Below are 16,403 nucleotides of genomic sequence, written 5' to 3' on the forward strand. Positions count from 1 at the left end.
TGGACGCGGAATAAAATACTTCGAAGTTCCAAGTTCTCAAGAATTTTATCTTTCTTCACGAGTAACAAGTATCTGTGTTGACAAGTCGCATAATTATAATAATATATAAAAATTAAACACTTATTCTTAATGTGCGTATATTCACAGACTTTCCATAAGCGCTCGCGCTCTCTTCAATTCTGAAAAAGTACAATGTGGGTATAAAATAGCTTATAGCTAATCGCACACTATTATATCGGGAATTGAATATATTCATGATATAAAGTAGAGTAGTTCTTAGAACGTGACGAAATGTACAAAAATAACGATTTCGTAAATACTATAAAAATCCATTCCATACCCTTTAATAACACTTGCACATCGTCTTTCGAGATATTTATAGTGGAATCTTCTTCATTGCCGTCTACCTTTTTCAGTTTTAACGCCACGGTGGAAACGGGCGAAGCGCTATCGCATGGTAATACCTCGATAGAGGACAAGCGACTGACTGCAAAAGTAAATAAATCTTATGTCAGAATTCTGAGACGATCGAAAGATATTGCTTATAGTTGAAAAATTTCGGAAAAAACCTCAATTTTTCCCAATTTTCCGCGGATTTTTTGGTCTCTTACTTTCTTTACGTAAAAAGTAAATGTCGCAGGTTTTAACATAAAACATGTGAATTTTTCTAAACGAATTTTTGTATCTTTGAGACAGAAGAAATCAGCGAAAATTTACGAAAAAACGAGTTTTCTTAGAAATTTTAAGAGTATAATTATTGCTAAATATACAAAACAAAGAAGAAAAAAATCCGCAAATTTATTACCAAGCGTATATTAAATCCGATATTGGTTTATATTTTCTAAATTTGATTTCACCAAGAATGAATATTCTCTCCCATTAAACGTGGGATCTCACCTCTCAAAGACTGAGACGAGAGAACAGCCGTGATCTGTGGACAATGATCGATGTGAAGCCTCGCCACGGCAGTACTGTGCTCTCGTGGAAGTCCCAATTGTTGCAGCTCGCTGCTCAAATCGGCGGCGGAAACGCCGTACCGGGCGGAAGATGTGAAGATCAATTCGAGCGCGGCTACCATCGCCTTTGCGTCACCTACGTCTGGACAGAACGAACATCTTTACATCTTCGTTTCGAATTAACTCTCGCGAATGCCTTAATTTAAATTTTACGATTATATCCATAGTAAATTACACTGAATTACACGCACCGAGTTTAGCGTCTTGCGTGATCTTTTTTACTTTTTCCTCCTAAAAAAAGTCGAGCATAGCGCAATTAGAAAAAACGATGAGTACTTGTGAAAAATATAATAATGCAAAAAATTTGAAGGTATTTATTGTAATAGCCATTTATTATATATTGCATCGAGTATTATGAGTTATTTCAAGAAATAAGCTGAATTAGAGAATTCAATGAAATTGTTAAAAAGAAAACTCTATTCAAGAAAGGACGATAACTTTTAAATAGATCAAAGTTTATATTTACATCCAGTTCTCCCTCGGTCAAATATTTAGCTACTGCTTGGCCTAGTATTTTCATCTTAATCGAAGTCTAGGAACAGAATATTAAAAACATCGTTAGTAAAAAATATATTAGAGCCTTATGACTCTATACACATAAAATTGTGAAATCAACAATACCATTCGCGAAAGCGTGTTGATTTCCGCCAGCAACCAGTCTGGACAGTCGCCATCGCCGAGAAATCTGAATCTCTAACATGAAACACAATCGAGTACGAAAACGTTAAGTGAATTTATCAATCGACACAGACTTAAACAAGTGATGTTATACCAAACACGTGTAGCTTATATTTTATTTATTCAAGACTCCACATAAAAACCAATTTACGTCACAATGACTTTATAAATTAAAGAATCTTACCATTTTCAGCAATTCTTAGTTCCCGCTCTAGGTTACTGCGTTCCTCTCACCTAAAAGTCACATCACGCTCAATTTAAAATGGAAAGAAGCCTCTTCTGTTTACGATAAACATATCTATGGACTTTACATGACGGAAAGAAAAAATAACGACGTATAACACATGGAAAGAAGAATCTCAGTGCCTGCAACTGAAATAGTAAGACTCAATGACGAGAAATACAAATTCGGTAACACGAAACGATATCTCTGTTACGTCGAATGAGAACATTAAAACTCAACTGAGACAATTGATCACGTAGGAACCGCCTACGGAAATCTTTCCGTTTCTACAACCGAATTTTCGTCTGGTCCTCAAGGCAACGGGAAATTCAGTTACTCTAACGGAGTTGTTTTTTCCATGTACACGTAAGAGAGACGTAATTATTCCTCTTGAACGTTCTCCAACAAGTTCCGGCGAACAAGTGATTTTTTACCACGGCACAATGATCTTTCGAATTATTACGTAGCTCAGGATATAGAATCTCGAGTCCTTCGTCCTGCTTCGCAGAAATGTCTTTAATCAACGTCACGTTACAATTCACCGTCGAGCTTTCGCCGCATAAAGATCCCCACGCCAGACCAATCATACCACGCGAGGAACTCCTCCGCGTACACCTGGCCGTGTGTACCCTCGGGACCGGGAGAACTCTTCGACGAGGTTTTCCGCTGAGGGCCCTCCGCGCGATACACCACCGCGACCCTTTCTCGCACCGATAATGTTGCCAACAATAAGTATCGCAACGTCGAGACGCCGGGTTCTCCGACGGACGTCGGGATATTTGCGCCCGTCGGCGGAGTAGATTGGCGTGGGCATCCGCGCCAGGTGAACGAATTCCCCATGCAATCCGCCTAATCCTTCGACCGCGACGAAGTGACCCATGGGACTTTCGGCCGACGGACATAAATACCGCGAGTGCGCTCGGACTACCGTCACTCTGCTCGGGGAAGTCGCGAACGTCGCTCGAAACGAACGCTCGTCGTCAACAGGTGAACGCCGCCGCAACAGGTAAGAAGAGACGCGTCCGGGATTCCGCTTGGAGGGCTATGAGGTCGCGTGACACTTCGTGCAAATCTTCCCGTAATGGCGATTAGCGGAGCCGATGGTAGAAAAGAAATCCAATTTCCATGATCGTCCATATTTTGTGACAATTGACGCATTATAAATATCGCATTTTCTTGCGTTTCAGCGAATTAAAAGTAAAGTTCTAAAGAACGATGGGCCAATTTTGACCATCGGGGTGACAAATAAAAACGTTATGCTTTCTTGTGGATTTTTAGAGCTGCTGAATCTGATTCTGATCTTTAAAAAAATTGTTATTTGCCGGGAAAGTATTAAAAGTATTAGAATCAGCATATAAAGCTACTAAACATCTAGCATCGTAAATTATTATTGTTAGGCTTTACGAACATATTTTTTGCGCTAGTAAAACATGATAACGCTTTTATCTCTAATTCATGTTCTGATCAGCCTACATCCGTGCGCCCTATACAGTGGAACTTCTTTATAGTCACACTTTCGGAACCGAAAGTGTGACTATAAAGACGTCGTCTTAGCTCCGCCCAAAGCAGGATCCAAAGCAGAATAGTATTTTACTATTGTGGTATTTTACTACAGGAAATTGTAAGATTTATGAAAAAAATATTTTTAAGCACCAAGACCCACTTTGATAAGGCCTTCTTCATTTATTAATTTGTGTTATTCACATATCGATTGATTACTTAATATTGTTTATTTTATTATAATTTAACATTTTCATTAACATACCGTTCCACAATAGCTTCTTATATATTTATTAATGTAGTTGAGGCCGAAGAGTCATAATTTTTCTCTGTTTAGAAGATTCAAAACGGACTTCATCTTTAGTTCGCTAAAACGTACGAAAATGTGCACACAATGTGGTCCGTAACGCATTGAATTACGATATTGCATAAATGATTAATATTTATTATACACCCATGCGAGTAAATTTGGAATATTATTGGTTCTATTGTACGATAAATTTGACGCGAAGGCAGATCGAGAGTTCGTCATATCTTACAAGTTTTGAATCGGAAGATAATCGTATAACCGTGACACGCAATTTGCTCAAATTTAGCCCAGTTTCCGCCTTTGTATGCTTGCGACACGTTCAACCTGGAGACAGTTTGAGTGGCATTTGCTGCGTCGTCGATCATGAAAAACCTATTTCTGATATCCGCGGCGTCCGGTGTACTTAATTGATATAAATCGATAAAGGAATCTCTCCGGAAGATGGCTATAGCCGAATCGCTGAGGATGTAGCTTTCTTGTAACGTCGAACAAGAAACCGCGTAAGCATGAATTGTTTTTCAGCAATGAGGAAGATACTGCTGGCCACGACCCTGCTGTCGATGGCAATGTCCGAAAATATTCTGGTAAGTGTAATATCTTCGAATCCCAGTCGAAACGATGCGATCTCCCTCTCTAAATTAAACGATAAAACTAGCACGGGATGTCGGAACTTTATTTTATCATAATTAAAAAGACGCGTTGCCTGGAAGCATCGCGTGATAAGATCGCGAAAGATACAAGTAACAAATGAAGAATTCCCTCGCAAAGTCTTGCTACACAAAGAAATACGCATAAGATGTTGCTCTTTTTCATCTCGAAATGGAGAAACATGCGAAACCAACGATGTGGGTCCGCGAGGCGGAGAGGCAATTCTGGAATAAAAGACCAAAGCCAATGTCGCAGGATAATACCCCGCCCGAACTGCTGGATGTCTTGAATTACGACGACGACAGGAAGTTTCCCCGGATCTCGGATACACGGTTCGTCAACGAACCTGTGCAACTGTCCCCGGTAGCGATGATCAGGTGACACGACAATTGCGGTATCGTTTAAGCCGTCCGAGTCAAATTTTCAGTCCTATATTAAACTTTTAATTCTACAATACAAAGTAGAAAGAAAAAGAAATAGATTCAATTTCAAGTCTAATACTACACAAAAAAATGCTAGATTTAAATAAATAATTTTTCCAGTACTCCCCAGCAACTTTTTACTTGGGTCGAGTGTTTATTTGATCCAAGTAAAATTTACTTAATACGAGTAAAAATTTGCTGAGTACTGAAGTAATTATTTACTTGAATCTAGCACTTTTTCTGTGTACAATTCACTCTTATTTAGACGCTGATGATGTCTTCAATTTTCGCTATTTTAGCGTCAAAACAGGTTGTTTAAAGAAGCATTAAAATTATATCTGTAGACACTGAAAAAAATACCTAAAAAAATACCTAAAAAGTAAACAATTTATTCGATGGGTACTTATAATATATTTACTCATATTAATATATATATTTTTGTACCGAGGAAAAAATGTTTTCAAATGAGAAAATATATATTTTTTACATCTGTAGCTTTCCACGAAAGCGATTACTTATTTTATATAATATATATTCTAATAAAAGAATTAGGTTTAAATAAATATATTATTAGTACCAAATAAATATTTGTTTACTTTTTAAATATTTTCCTCTCAATGTAGAATTAAAGATTCAAGAGAGAAGTTAACAGGTGTCAGATCATCGAAGCATGGTTTATTACTCCTTTTATTAGTCTATAGACTATTTAAGTAGACACAAACTATCCTTAAGAACGCCAAAGTCGCGTCAAAATTTCAACTGAGACGGCTGTGTCGGGTCTCTTGTTTACCGAAAAATTGGAATCAGTACTCCATTCTAATTTTCGAGGTGACACAGAGAGACGGCAAAAGCCTGACGTAAAAATCTCACTAAATCCCTGCGTGTGATTTCACTACAGGCGGCCCGATTTGGCGCGATTCTCGCAAGTTGATCTACCTTCTGACAAATCGAAGCTCGACAACGTCAAACCTACGGTCTTGATCTCCATCGGTATACAAGATAAAAACGGCGGTTCGCAGGAGTGCTCGTCGAGGAAGAATTACCGCAAGCACAATCAAGGATGGCAGGTGCAGAAGCCGTTCTACGTCGACGAGCCACAGTGGGTCGAGATCGATGCCGACTACACGGACAGGTCAGTGCGACATCCGGAGAGTGGCGATCCTTACATAATGTCGCGGGGCAAAAAATTCAGGATCAAGGATCCGGAGAACCTAGAGAAAACGATCGAAGATTACGAGGAATTCCTCGACTACATGAGCAAGAGCGAGAAACGGTCGGCGAAGAACCGCGTCCGGAGGTCCGTCGAAACGACGGCTGGCGAATTCCAGAGTGACGCGCTCGACGAGAAGCGCGATCAGGAGAAAGAGACGAGTCGCTATCTTTTCCGAGATCTCGACAGAAGACACACGAACAAGATTCGAACGGAAGATCAAGACGAGGAATCGCCGAGGATCGATGATGAGGACGCCGAGAAGAGGAAGGAGAACACCCTTATGAGTCCCGTTGTCTTCGTTCATAGATTCGAGACGGATAAGCCGAGGAACTCGGTGAAAGCGCCTCCGCAGGGCTACAGATTTGCAAAACGGAATCGAACCGCCGCGAACGACACGTCAATCAGCAGTCCCATCGGGGAGAAGTGGAAAATACAACGCGAAAACGTTCCGAGTTACGTTGAAGAAGGTGGCGACGACGAGACCATGAAGATCGGCGAGAGATTCCACAGCAGCAAGGATCGCTTCGCCATTGGCGCGAACAAAGGATACGAGAGAGTGCTCGGAAACGGGGTGTTCGTCAGGGTGCAGGGCAAGCGCGGGAATCGGCATATCGGCGAAGTGAACTATGAGGACAACGTTGACCGGAAGAAAGCCGCCCTGTTCGAGCGAACGCGCGACGACCCTTACTTCGATAAATTGCACAACTTCAAAGTGCATGGCGACCTTTTCATTCCATCTCGGGGCAAGAAGCCATTCGACGGTGGACTGAAGGACTCGGACAAGAAGGATACAAGGCTGAACGGACGAAGATGGGAAGATTCGTCGAATATCGAGCGATACGCGCATCGTAATGAACCTGAAAACGACGAGAGAGAAGCGAAGAACGACGCGAGCGGACCAGGATCCGACCAAGGCAACCTGGCGACCTGGCCGATAGAGGCACGATTGACAAGCAAGTCGAATTCGAAGAGCTCTTTCAGGACGAAGAATCGCTCGAATTATCGGAAGAAGCGTAACATTTTCGAAACTAGACCAGAATTCCAAAATGACGCATTGCTGAGGAGCATCAAGATAGCTGAAGAGTCGGCAGAAGCTTACTTGACGCCGAGAGACAAGCATGGCAACATCCTGGATTTGCAAAACCACCTGTTCACCGACCCTTTCTTCATCATGCGTGGTAAGAAAGCACCGGGTGAATCTGCGGTCAACTCGATGACAGAGCAGCAGAACCAGGACGACTTCGATCGAGCAACACATTATTCGATAAACGAGGACCTCTTGGAGTTGTTGATGGAGAGGGCCAAGTGCAACGATGATTACTGCGACCCGAACCAGTGGCTGAAGAGCACACCGGTGTTGAGGGATCGGCGCGACCCGGCGCTCGATAAGCTTTTGATGAGAAAGTACGATCCGTTCGTGATAAACAGAGGCAAAAGGCTGAAGCCGGGTAACTTTTAGAATAACGGACAGTCGCAGCGATATTTGGAATCGCGCGTTCGAGCGGATTTTGATTACGGACACTGCGCGAGGTCTCCAAAATGAGACGCGTTAAGGTGCTACTCAATTCATGAGACCCTGATTGCAGCTTTGAACGTGGTCACGTGGTTTGAATTTGATGCCAGCCTCAATGAAAAGGTGTTGGGTTTTAGCTTCTAATGAATTCACGTAATGTGAACTGCTAATTCTGGATATTCCAAGGTTTTATGTTGCTTATTTTATTCTATTATTTTGTCTGTACAGCTTCTCTTAAGGAAGTTATAAGGCTAAGTAGGTTTGATAGAAGAATTCGTTGAAACTTGCACTGCGTATGCACTGAAATATTATCTAATTGCTCCTGCAATTAGAAAGATATTGATCATTCGTAAGCTGAGATATTTAGAACGAACTGCTTAACATTTTTTCTACGTGTTCTTTGAGAGATTAACGTGTTATTTTTAATTTCTATTTATAATATCTACTAAAATCAAAATAAGATATTGATGAAAGACTATGATATTAAAGACTAATATCCAGGTATTATACATAAATTTCAGAATTATGGATTATTTTGTTTTGAAACTACAACGGTATAAAGTTCATAGTTTATAGTAATACTCGAAATACACAACACATGCACACATTTAAACACTTATGTACTCTTTTTATTATATGTGCATCTCCATCAGATCAACTGATGCATAATTTCATCGAAAAAAAATTTTAATGTTATTTATGTTATTTAAATATTTTCCTGGTTGAAGCATTGATACACTCGATACGTATACGCTGTAGGATTTCTGTACCAGGTAAATATTTATGCTATCTGAGAACTAGAGATGTCACTTTGAAATTTTTTATCATTTTCGTCGAATACTGATTAATGCTCCAATTCATTTTCGAACATATCAATTGCTATTCGCTTTAGTTATAATGAAATTAATGCGACTTCAAACACAACGATCCTATGTATTATCGTTCCGTTTAAGGCGGCGTTTCTCATTCGAGCAAACAACAAGAAAATCATGTGAATTACTTAGCCTCATATTCTGAATATCTTTTTTACTGATTAGAGGGCTTCTAAAAATAATTTAGAAAGCACCCAATTGGTTGAGGCCACATTTAAGATACTTTTATCGTTAAAAGGGAGTTTACAATGACTTAAGTGATTAAGACGGATTCACTTAACGTGTGAAAAGGAAGTGATTGTGCGATAGTAAAACTAACAAACGCGCGATTCCGCCTACGAATGGCTCAATATCATGGAGCAAATACGAAACTTAGGACGATCTAAGCACGTAACTCATACTCATGTGACTTACTCAAGATTAATAAAATAATTAAATTCAAGATATTTATTATGTATAATGTTACTGCATGCTATTGTTAATGCTGATAGATTTGCGGTATAAACATAGGACGCAAGGAGAAGGAGGAGAACGACATTAAAGTGTGTATTGAAGCAGCGAATAAAAGTTGACATAAATCTTAAAGGAGTTATATAAATGACATGTAATTAACAAATTCGTATGTGTATGAGCAAAGTCGAAAAGTATAAAGGGACTTCTGTGATATCTTGCTTTAGTGAAACTGCGAAACGTAACCTATACGAATACGCAATTGTCAGAAAGCCGTTTCCTTGTTGCAGGTATTGCCGATAACTTTATGCCTAAACGTATCGTTGTAACAATATTTGTTTACGAGAATTATGCAAAGCAAAAGTAATTACCTGCTAAACATCGATGTTCGACAAAAAATTGACACTTCCTCACGATGTACAGGTTACGCAGCTGTAACACTTCTGCCCAACTCGATGAGTGACTGACATGGGCGCTGATAAGACCATTTTTATCGTCGGTCGGTGATAACTGAAATTTACATTATCATTTGCTAATCGCACTGTATATTGCATATTATTCACTTTTTTTAATACCTTTATATACGAAGACTTGTCATTGGGTCGTGTTATTTAAAATTTTAATTTAAAATCTAGGACCTTCATATCTGCTATATAGAGGCGAAAAATTAAAAAATAAAAAACGCTAACCCCACGCTGAGTCATACTGTTTGTAAATAAAAGAGTCTTTTAACCTTTTGTTTACAATCGTTTATTAGAAAAATAATCGATCGTGGTTGGTTAATTTGCTTACTACTTATGTCTTAAAGCAAAACTGTGGACAAGAGACGAGTTAATGTTACATTGTAAAATTTTAAAATAAAAGTCAACGATAATAAAGATAGATCCAAGTTGCCATTTAGTCGTACATACCAGGATGAAGTACAGCTTCTTATTGGTTGCTAATTTAGTTTGGAATATGTCGCGTGCTCTCTGTAAATAATCTGCTACACGTTAAAGACAGTGGCGGCTCGTAGCGGGGACTTTGAAACTAATGAAAATAACGAGTCTGACAGTCGTAACGGGTCTAAGCGCTATGAAATGACGTCTTCCACCGAGAAACTTGGATCCTTCAGTATCCGACGTAGAAGTCAGATTATCACGTTGCAGCGATCGTAGCGAGCAAAAACCAGCTGAATCTGCTGGCCTTGCAGGAATATATGCACCGGGAGCTTAGTGATACACCCATTTACACCCACCTACACTCGAGCTCTTCAATGCACCTTTTGCATAGTAAAGCGACGGCAAAGGTCGGCGCATTCGGACACGGTACAGGGTATGAGATTTTGGGTATCGTTTTTTTATTAACGTTTTATCTGTTACAATTTTGATTATACATACATATAATGCGGATCCTTCTTTAAACACATGGTTGCTATGATACAAATGACGAGGATAAAAATTTGGAGTGCGTAAAAATGTAATTATAGATGACAATTCTTTCTCGTTTTTGTTCGTTTTTCTTTTTTGTATTTTTTGTTCACTCTCTCCTTTCCTCATTACTTCATTGGTCATGGCGATGGGTCAAAACTCTTTTTCTCTCTTCCTCCCCTTTTGTGTGCGTATATTAATATAATATACCGAGATATTGGCCCATGTCCACTCTAAGTGGGTAAAGTATGTAGTACCCTTGCGATCGCGCAATTAATTCGTCCCTAATTCGCTAAGACTCCTTCTTTTTCTTTTTCTCTCTTTTATACACTATCTCGGTGTGCGCAATCGTCGCTCAAGACTGGTCCGGTATTAGCGATTTGATCGTCCCGCCGATCTTAGGATTGTGTTCCTCACACCGATCACAGAGGCACGAATTTAGTGCCAAATTCAGAGGACGGTATTTACGGAGGTACGAATGCACGTGTCTCATACAAACTTTTTGCCCATATATATATATATATATATATATATATAAACGTCAGAAAACCCAAATAACTCGAGTTTGATGGACGTCCGAAAAAATTGGAACATCTCTTGGACATCTTTGCGAACGACATTCCGCGAAGCTCGAGAAGTTTTATCTCGGTAACGTCTTAAATACTTAATTAGCTCTGACTTGTGCTCGAACGTCAATCTCGGAGCGTAGCTACGGCTAACGAAGGTACACAAAGAAATTTCAATCGGTCTAACTAGAGTTTTAATTAATCCTAACGAAAGTTAGAGTCACGATTGTACCGTCATTCTCGATCGAGCGACTCCGCTAATAATATCCTTCTCGGATCCCGGTTACAGCAACAGTCCTAGACTAGAAATACAGTTACAGATCATAGAAAATGAATCGTAATCATTATTCCATGGAAATATATATTAACGAAGGTGTTATCTCTCTCTCACTCTCTCTCTCTCTCTCTCTCTCTCTCTCATTCAAGGTGCAATCCATTTGACGCTTTATAAATCAATATCGAAGCGTTTCTTTTTTTACACACGGAATTAACATCTACATGGAAAAAAGAAATAGCTCCCACAGCTAAGAACTGGCTCCCACAGGTAAAAATTAACTGTCCATATGATACAATTGAAATTTAATTAATTTAGCTAATTATTTTGTTCCTGTGCCTAATTCTTAGCTCCCGAGCTAAAAACTAGGTCTGGTAATTAAATCTCAGTCATATCGTATGGATAATTATTCCTCTTTTCCGTGCAACAATGTCACTAGACATTTCAAAGCGTCTAGTGAATCTACCCCACTGTGGCGTCAGTCGTATTTATTGAACTATTTTTCGACGTAAGATCGCGTCGCAGTCGCGCGCATGATTTCAAATTTTGTTCGGACATATTGCGGTTATGGTTGATCGGTTGGTCGGTTGCGGAACGTATAGTACACGCGGATACGCGAGAACACGGCGAAGAAGCAACGAGAATCGCCGAAATTCACGACGCGGACGAAAGAAGAGGTCCTCTGAACTTGGAACGACGATGGATTGCCTTTACATATGTTCGTGCAGCGACAAATGGCACGTTTCCGTTCTTCTATTGTTTTCCTTTCTCTCTCTCTCTCTCTCTCTCTCTCCTCTCTATCATTGTACACGAGACTCGACCATTTATCAACAATTATTCAGAATAGCGTTCTCCTTCAGGTAAGACGACGTCGACGATCGACAACAGGGTGGGGGACACAAATCGGTCTAGGCTCGCGGCTACGTAATTTCCGACCTTCGCGCGTCGTTTCGTTTAATACTAATTCGCTTCTCCTGAGATTCGGTCGGTGATATGCAATTTTATTCGTATAGGGAGGAGATTTGGAAAACCTGCGCGTCGAAACCACGACGTGGTAATGAAGTTAAAGAGGGTTATAGGTCCCCCGCTTCAAAAGAGCAAGCACCTGATGTCCGTTTGTTCGATTCCGCAGCTGCGGAAGCTGTAGGATTTGACAGATGTTCCGAAACAACCCGTAAATTTCGATCTTCGTTAAAGTAAAACATGAATTGTTCGGAACGACTGACATAGTGCATATGTGCTGAATGCTCGCCATGTTTTCTACAACTTCCGCAACTGCGAACCAAGCAAAATGGACACCGGCGTCCTTTCCTGCAAGGCGCGATATCGCAGCCTTGGGTACCGCTAACCGAAGAACGACCTTCAAAATATATATACACACACACACACACACACACACGCGATGTCTCGTTTCGTACAAACTTGGGTAAAAACTCGGTAGAAATCTGTTTAACGCGAGATCAATAGAGGCTCCATATCGCGCAACTCTCCTCGACTTATCCTCCGTCGCTTTCTCCGTACAGAAGTCAAGAGCACATCCGAGTGACGAGTCGAGCGAGAAAGAAGCCCGAGGATCTCAAACGACGGAGTTTTCCGGATCTCCAAAGCGCGCTAACAAGGAACCTCGACATTGCATGGATTACCCTATGTGCCCTATGACTCGCAGCGCATCGCGCGCGACACCGACGCGAATCGTCGACGAGGGGTGAGTGCCAGTAACGATATTCATTCGACTGTTCGATCGCAAGTAATACTTTTGAATATGACACACTTCCTATCCCTGAGCCAAAATGTATTTAAAACCTCTCTCCTATCCGGAAGCGAATCGTGTGACGAAGACTCTCCTACGCGAGATCAGCGCACCGTTCGTGAGAATCCGACGCCAGCGACCTTCAGAATCTTCGTCGCACGTAATTAAACAACAAACGGCTGCGAGCGATTAAAATACGGGAGACTCGTCTATGTGATAGAAATTAATTGAGTTTTTACTCGAAATTCGTCCGAGAACCGTTTAAGAAATAATTTAACGTTCGAAAAATTAAAATCTATCCTACCTCGGTAATAGTGATTACTATCGATCTTTTCCGAGGTGATCTCAGTTTCAGTTTCTTTCATAGTTAAAGAAAAAAAAAAGTGAATTTAATTTACTTTTCGGTTCTGAATCCGTGATTCAAAGTCAGGAATATTAGCGCGACAAGCTCATAAGCTGAGATGGGAGATGGAACGTAGAAAAATTTGAGAGTGAAACGTGATTTCTAAGGTACGATACGTTTACCGTAGGAAGCCCTTTCGTTCATGACAAGTGCGTCGAAGTTTCGTTGCATTATGTTGCACAGAGCGCGAGTGAAAAGCCGATCGAATTAGGCGGAAATGGATGATTCATTAACGAAACTGCAGCGACTCCCCTTCAGATTACTCGCGAGTGGTCGAAGAATCGCGCGACAAAGACCGTGGTAATTAACGGGAAATCGCATTAAGTAATTAAGAATGACGCGCGCCGTCGCGTTAACGACTTTACCGAGTTGTTAGGCCCCTGGCGAGAGCAGCCGCGCATCTCGCGCAGAAATGAGGAGGCGCGACTTCAAAGACGGCACTTAAATTTCGCTAACCTGTTCAATCGAGAACCGAGAAAATAATCTATCGTTATCGACTTCCGAAATATGTATTATAATATCTGTGGCTTGAAAGAAGACCGATTCGCCTTCTCGGTTTTAAGACTTTACACATAAGTCCCTGAAAATCCGTAGACACACATGTCAGAATTTCGCACAGTAAATTTCGTCCTTCAATTGGCAAAAGTAATTTGTAGATCAATGTAGTTAATGCGACATTGTAGTGTCTCGAATCGCTCGCGGATTTTAAGACCGAGGCCTGCGACGAGCATCCGTATTCTTTGGAATCACAAAGGTATCCTTTCTCGTATGAGAAGCCGATACGTGTACGGAAAAGAAACTCAGTTTCTGCAGCTGAACAGGAACCAGAGAACCCGGGGACAAAAAATTAAAATTCAACGACAAGAAATGATATTTCTGTTATCATAACTGTTATGATAACACTCGTCTGTACGTTCCCAGATAGCAAAGTAACGTCAAATGACGTATTAATAACGTTTGAATGACGTATCCGGCGACAATAATACGTCAGTAAGACGTCTTTAGACGTCATCTCGCTGCCTGGCAAGTTCAGTTGTATTAAAATTCGGTTGAGATAACTGAGAACAATTGACTGGACAGGAACCTACTACGTCGAATCTTTCCATTACTACAAACCGAATTTTCGTGTGGTCATGCAACGGAAAATTCAGTTGCACCAACGGAATTGTTTTCGCCACATGCGTGTCGCCGATGCGCGAGTGAAGGCCATCGCGCGGTGTGTCGAACTGAAAAACGCTCCCTCACAGATTAATGCACGACCCCGGACGGTCCCTAACTCGCGACCGAGGCTGTCTCGATCGATACTTTCACCGAGCCCCGCGAGCTTGCGGTCGTCGTTTCTTTCCTGCGCACAATTCAGACTAGAGTCGGTGCATACGACAACACAACCACCACCTGGCAACGAGCAGTCGCGAAGTATCGCGCGGGATATTCGTCAATTCTTCTCTCTTTCTCTCTCTCTCTCTCGCAGGGTCTTCGTTCGAATCATTCTCGAATAGCGAACGTCGAGGATGCGATCGAGCTTGCAAGCGCGACACCTCTCTTTCGCGGGCCGCTCCGAACGCTGTTTCGAAGTGCATCGCCAACTATTCGAACGGAACGAGCGGCTAGGATTCGCCCAGCTGGACGTTCCCGTCGGACGTACACGTCGGGTGGAACGATTCGCGGCGTGTGTACACTTTCGAACGAAAAACAAATATCTAACGTGTATAAAATATCTAACGAACGAACGCGGAATCTAACGATGTCGCTAAAACTTAATCAGTCTGTTCCCAAGTCCACGGACCGATCTTACCGATGTCAGCGGTCGACTCGAGATTCTTCACCTCCCCTCTCTCTCTCGGAAGCGAAAAGAAGCGAAGAACCAATGATAACGCGGTTCAAGCCGAGTCGTAAATTCTGACTCTACGATCGCGCGCCGTTTCCCTGGCCTGCGAATGCGTGTGACTAGTTCGATACTACGGAATGTAGCGAGACTTCGCTCCGCGGCGAAGAAGCAGGTTCCGCCGAACGAATGAACGAACGAACGAACGGTTACGGTTCTACGTTCTACCGCGCCGAGGATCATCGAGAATACGTCGTTCTTTCCTTATACGGAGGGCGAGTCGTGTCGCTCGAGGCTGGGCGATGCACTTTCTCCCGGCGTGGATTTTAAATTCTACGACGTTCGCCTACGCGCGCGCGCGTTACTTCGCCACGTGCGCTATACTTCGCTAAGACCGCGTGCGACGGGCGGATCGGCGTCGCTCTGCTTATGTATTCTCGAGTTTTCGGCTGTAGCGTGTTAATCAATAAACGGCTCCGTGTGTGCTTCGCTAACAATTAAAAATTTGTTCGCCTATTACTTATCATTTCGTGTATTTTTTGTTGTTTAAATTCAATTCACATTATTATTAGGGTATAATAATTAATTAATTAATTAATTAATTATAATAGTATCATTATAATTCGTAATAATATACAACATTTTTCAATAAATCATTTATCCTACCCACCGCGTCTCGTTCACACTCGTGTCGAAATCATACACATTCGCTCCACCACTATGCTCTCGTTCTTTCGCGCACACACACCAAATACACACGCACGAGCAACTCTCTCACTCACTCTCTCTCTCTCTCTTCGACGTTATTTAGCTTCCTCTCTCATTCTCTCTCCGCACACGCACGCACAAATGTATATTTTATGAAATACCCTTTCTTTTATTTTCTCACACTCACGCCGTGGGACTGTACTGGCTTCACGCGTGGCTTATCTAACTAATTCATGATTTGTTTATGAATCTGGCGTATGTGTGTGTATGTATATATGTGCGCATGTACGTGTGAATTCGCGCGCGGGTGTGTCCCCTTTTCTCTCCGTCGAATTACACGCGCGATTACTCGTATCTCTCGCTCTCCCGGTGCGCACAGCTCTTCTCTCGTGTAGAATCTACGTTCGCTCCCGCATGTGCCGCCGGCTTCTTCTCGTCGCACGATCGAAGAAGAGAAGAACGTTGAGCTCGCGTCGCGCGAGAAGAGGCTCGCGATTGGAAAATCGGCGAGCGAATGAGAGAACAATAACGATGACGTCTCGCGCGATCGCTGTTCCTCGTCATCGGAGAGAAAAAAAGACAGAGTGAGAGAAAGAGAGAGAGAGTGAGGGAGGGGGGGGGGG

At 41.7% G+C, this 16,403-nt stretch overlaps 2 protein-coding genes across 2 annotated transcripts; one reads left to right on the plus strand and one right to left on the minus strand.

Annotated features, from left to right (window-relative positions):
• Positions 1-26: 26 nt before the first annotated feature.
• LOC106747493 (COMM domain-containing protein 4) lies at positions 27-9,804 on the minus strand. Its single transcript, XM_014625061.1, has 9 exons — positions 9,757-9,804; positions 9,217-9,355; positions 1,879-1,928; positions 1,638-1,709; positions 1,483-1,548; positions 1,208-1,247; positions 898-1,098; positions 341-487; positions 27-179 (listed from the first exon to the last, which is right to left on the minus strand). Exons 3-9 carry the CDS (start codon positions 1,879-1,881, stop codon positions 142-144), a joined length of 567 nt encoding a protein of 188 aa, XP_014480547.1. The 5' UTR covers positions 1,882-1,928; positions 9,217-9,355; positions 9,757-9,804; the 3' UTR covers positions 27-141.
• On the plus strand, positions 1,935-8,040 carry LOC106747424. The gene is made up of 3 exons (XM_014624921.1): positions 1,935-4,411; positions 4,524-4,752; positions 5,696-8,040. Exons 1-3 carry the CDS (start codon positions 4,234-4,236, stop codon positions 7,467-7,469), a joined length of 2,181 nt encoding a protein of 726 aa, XP_014480407.1. The 5' UTR covers positions 1,935-4,233; the 3' UTR covers positions 7,470-8,040.
• Positions 9,805-16,403: the final 6,599 nt, after the last annotated feature.

This window comes from Dinoponera quadriceps, unplaced genomic scaffold (genome assembly GCF_001313825.1).
Source record: "Dinoponera quadriceps isolate SergipeBrazil2010 unplaced genomic scaffold, ASM131382v1 scaffold1750, whole genome shotgun sequence".
Classification (NCBI taxonomy): Eukaryota; Metazoa; Arthropoda; class Insecta; order Hymenoptera; family Formicidae; genus Dinoponera; species Dinoponera quadriceps.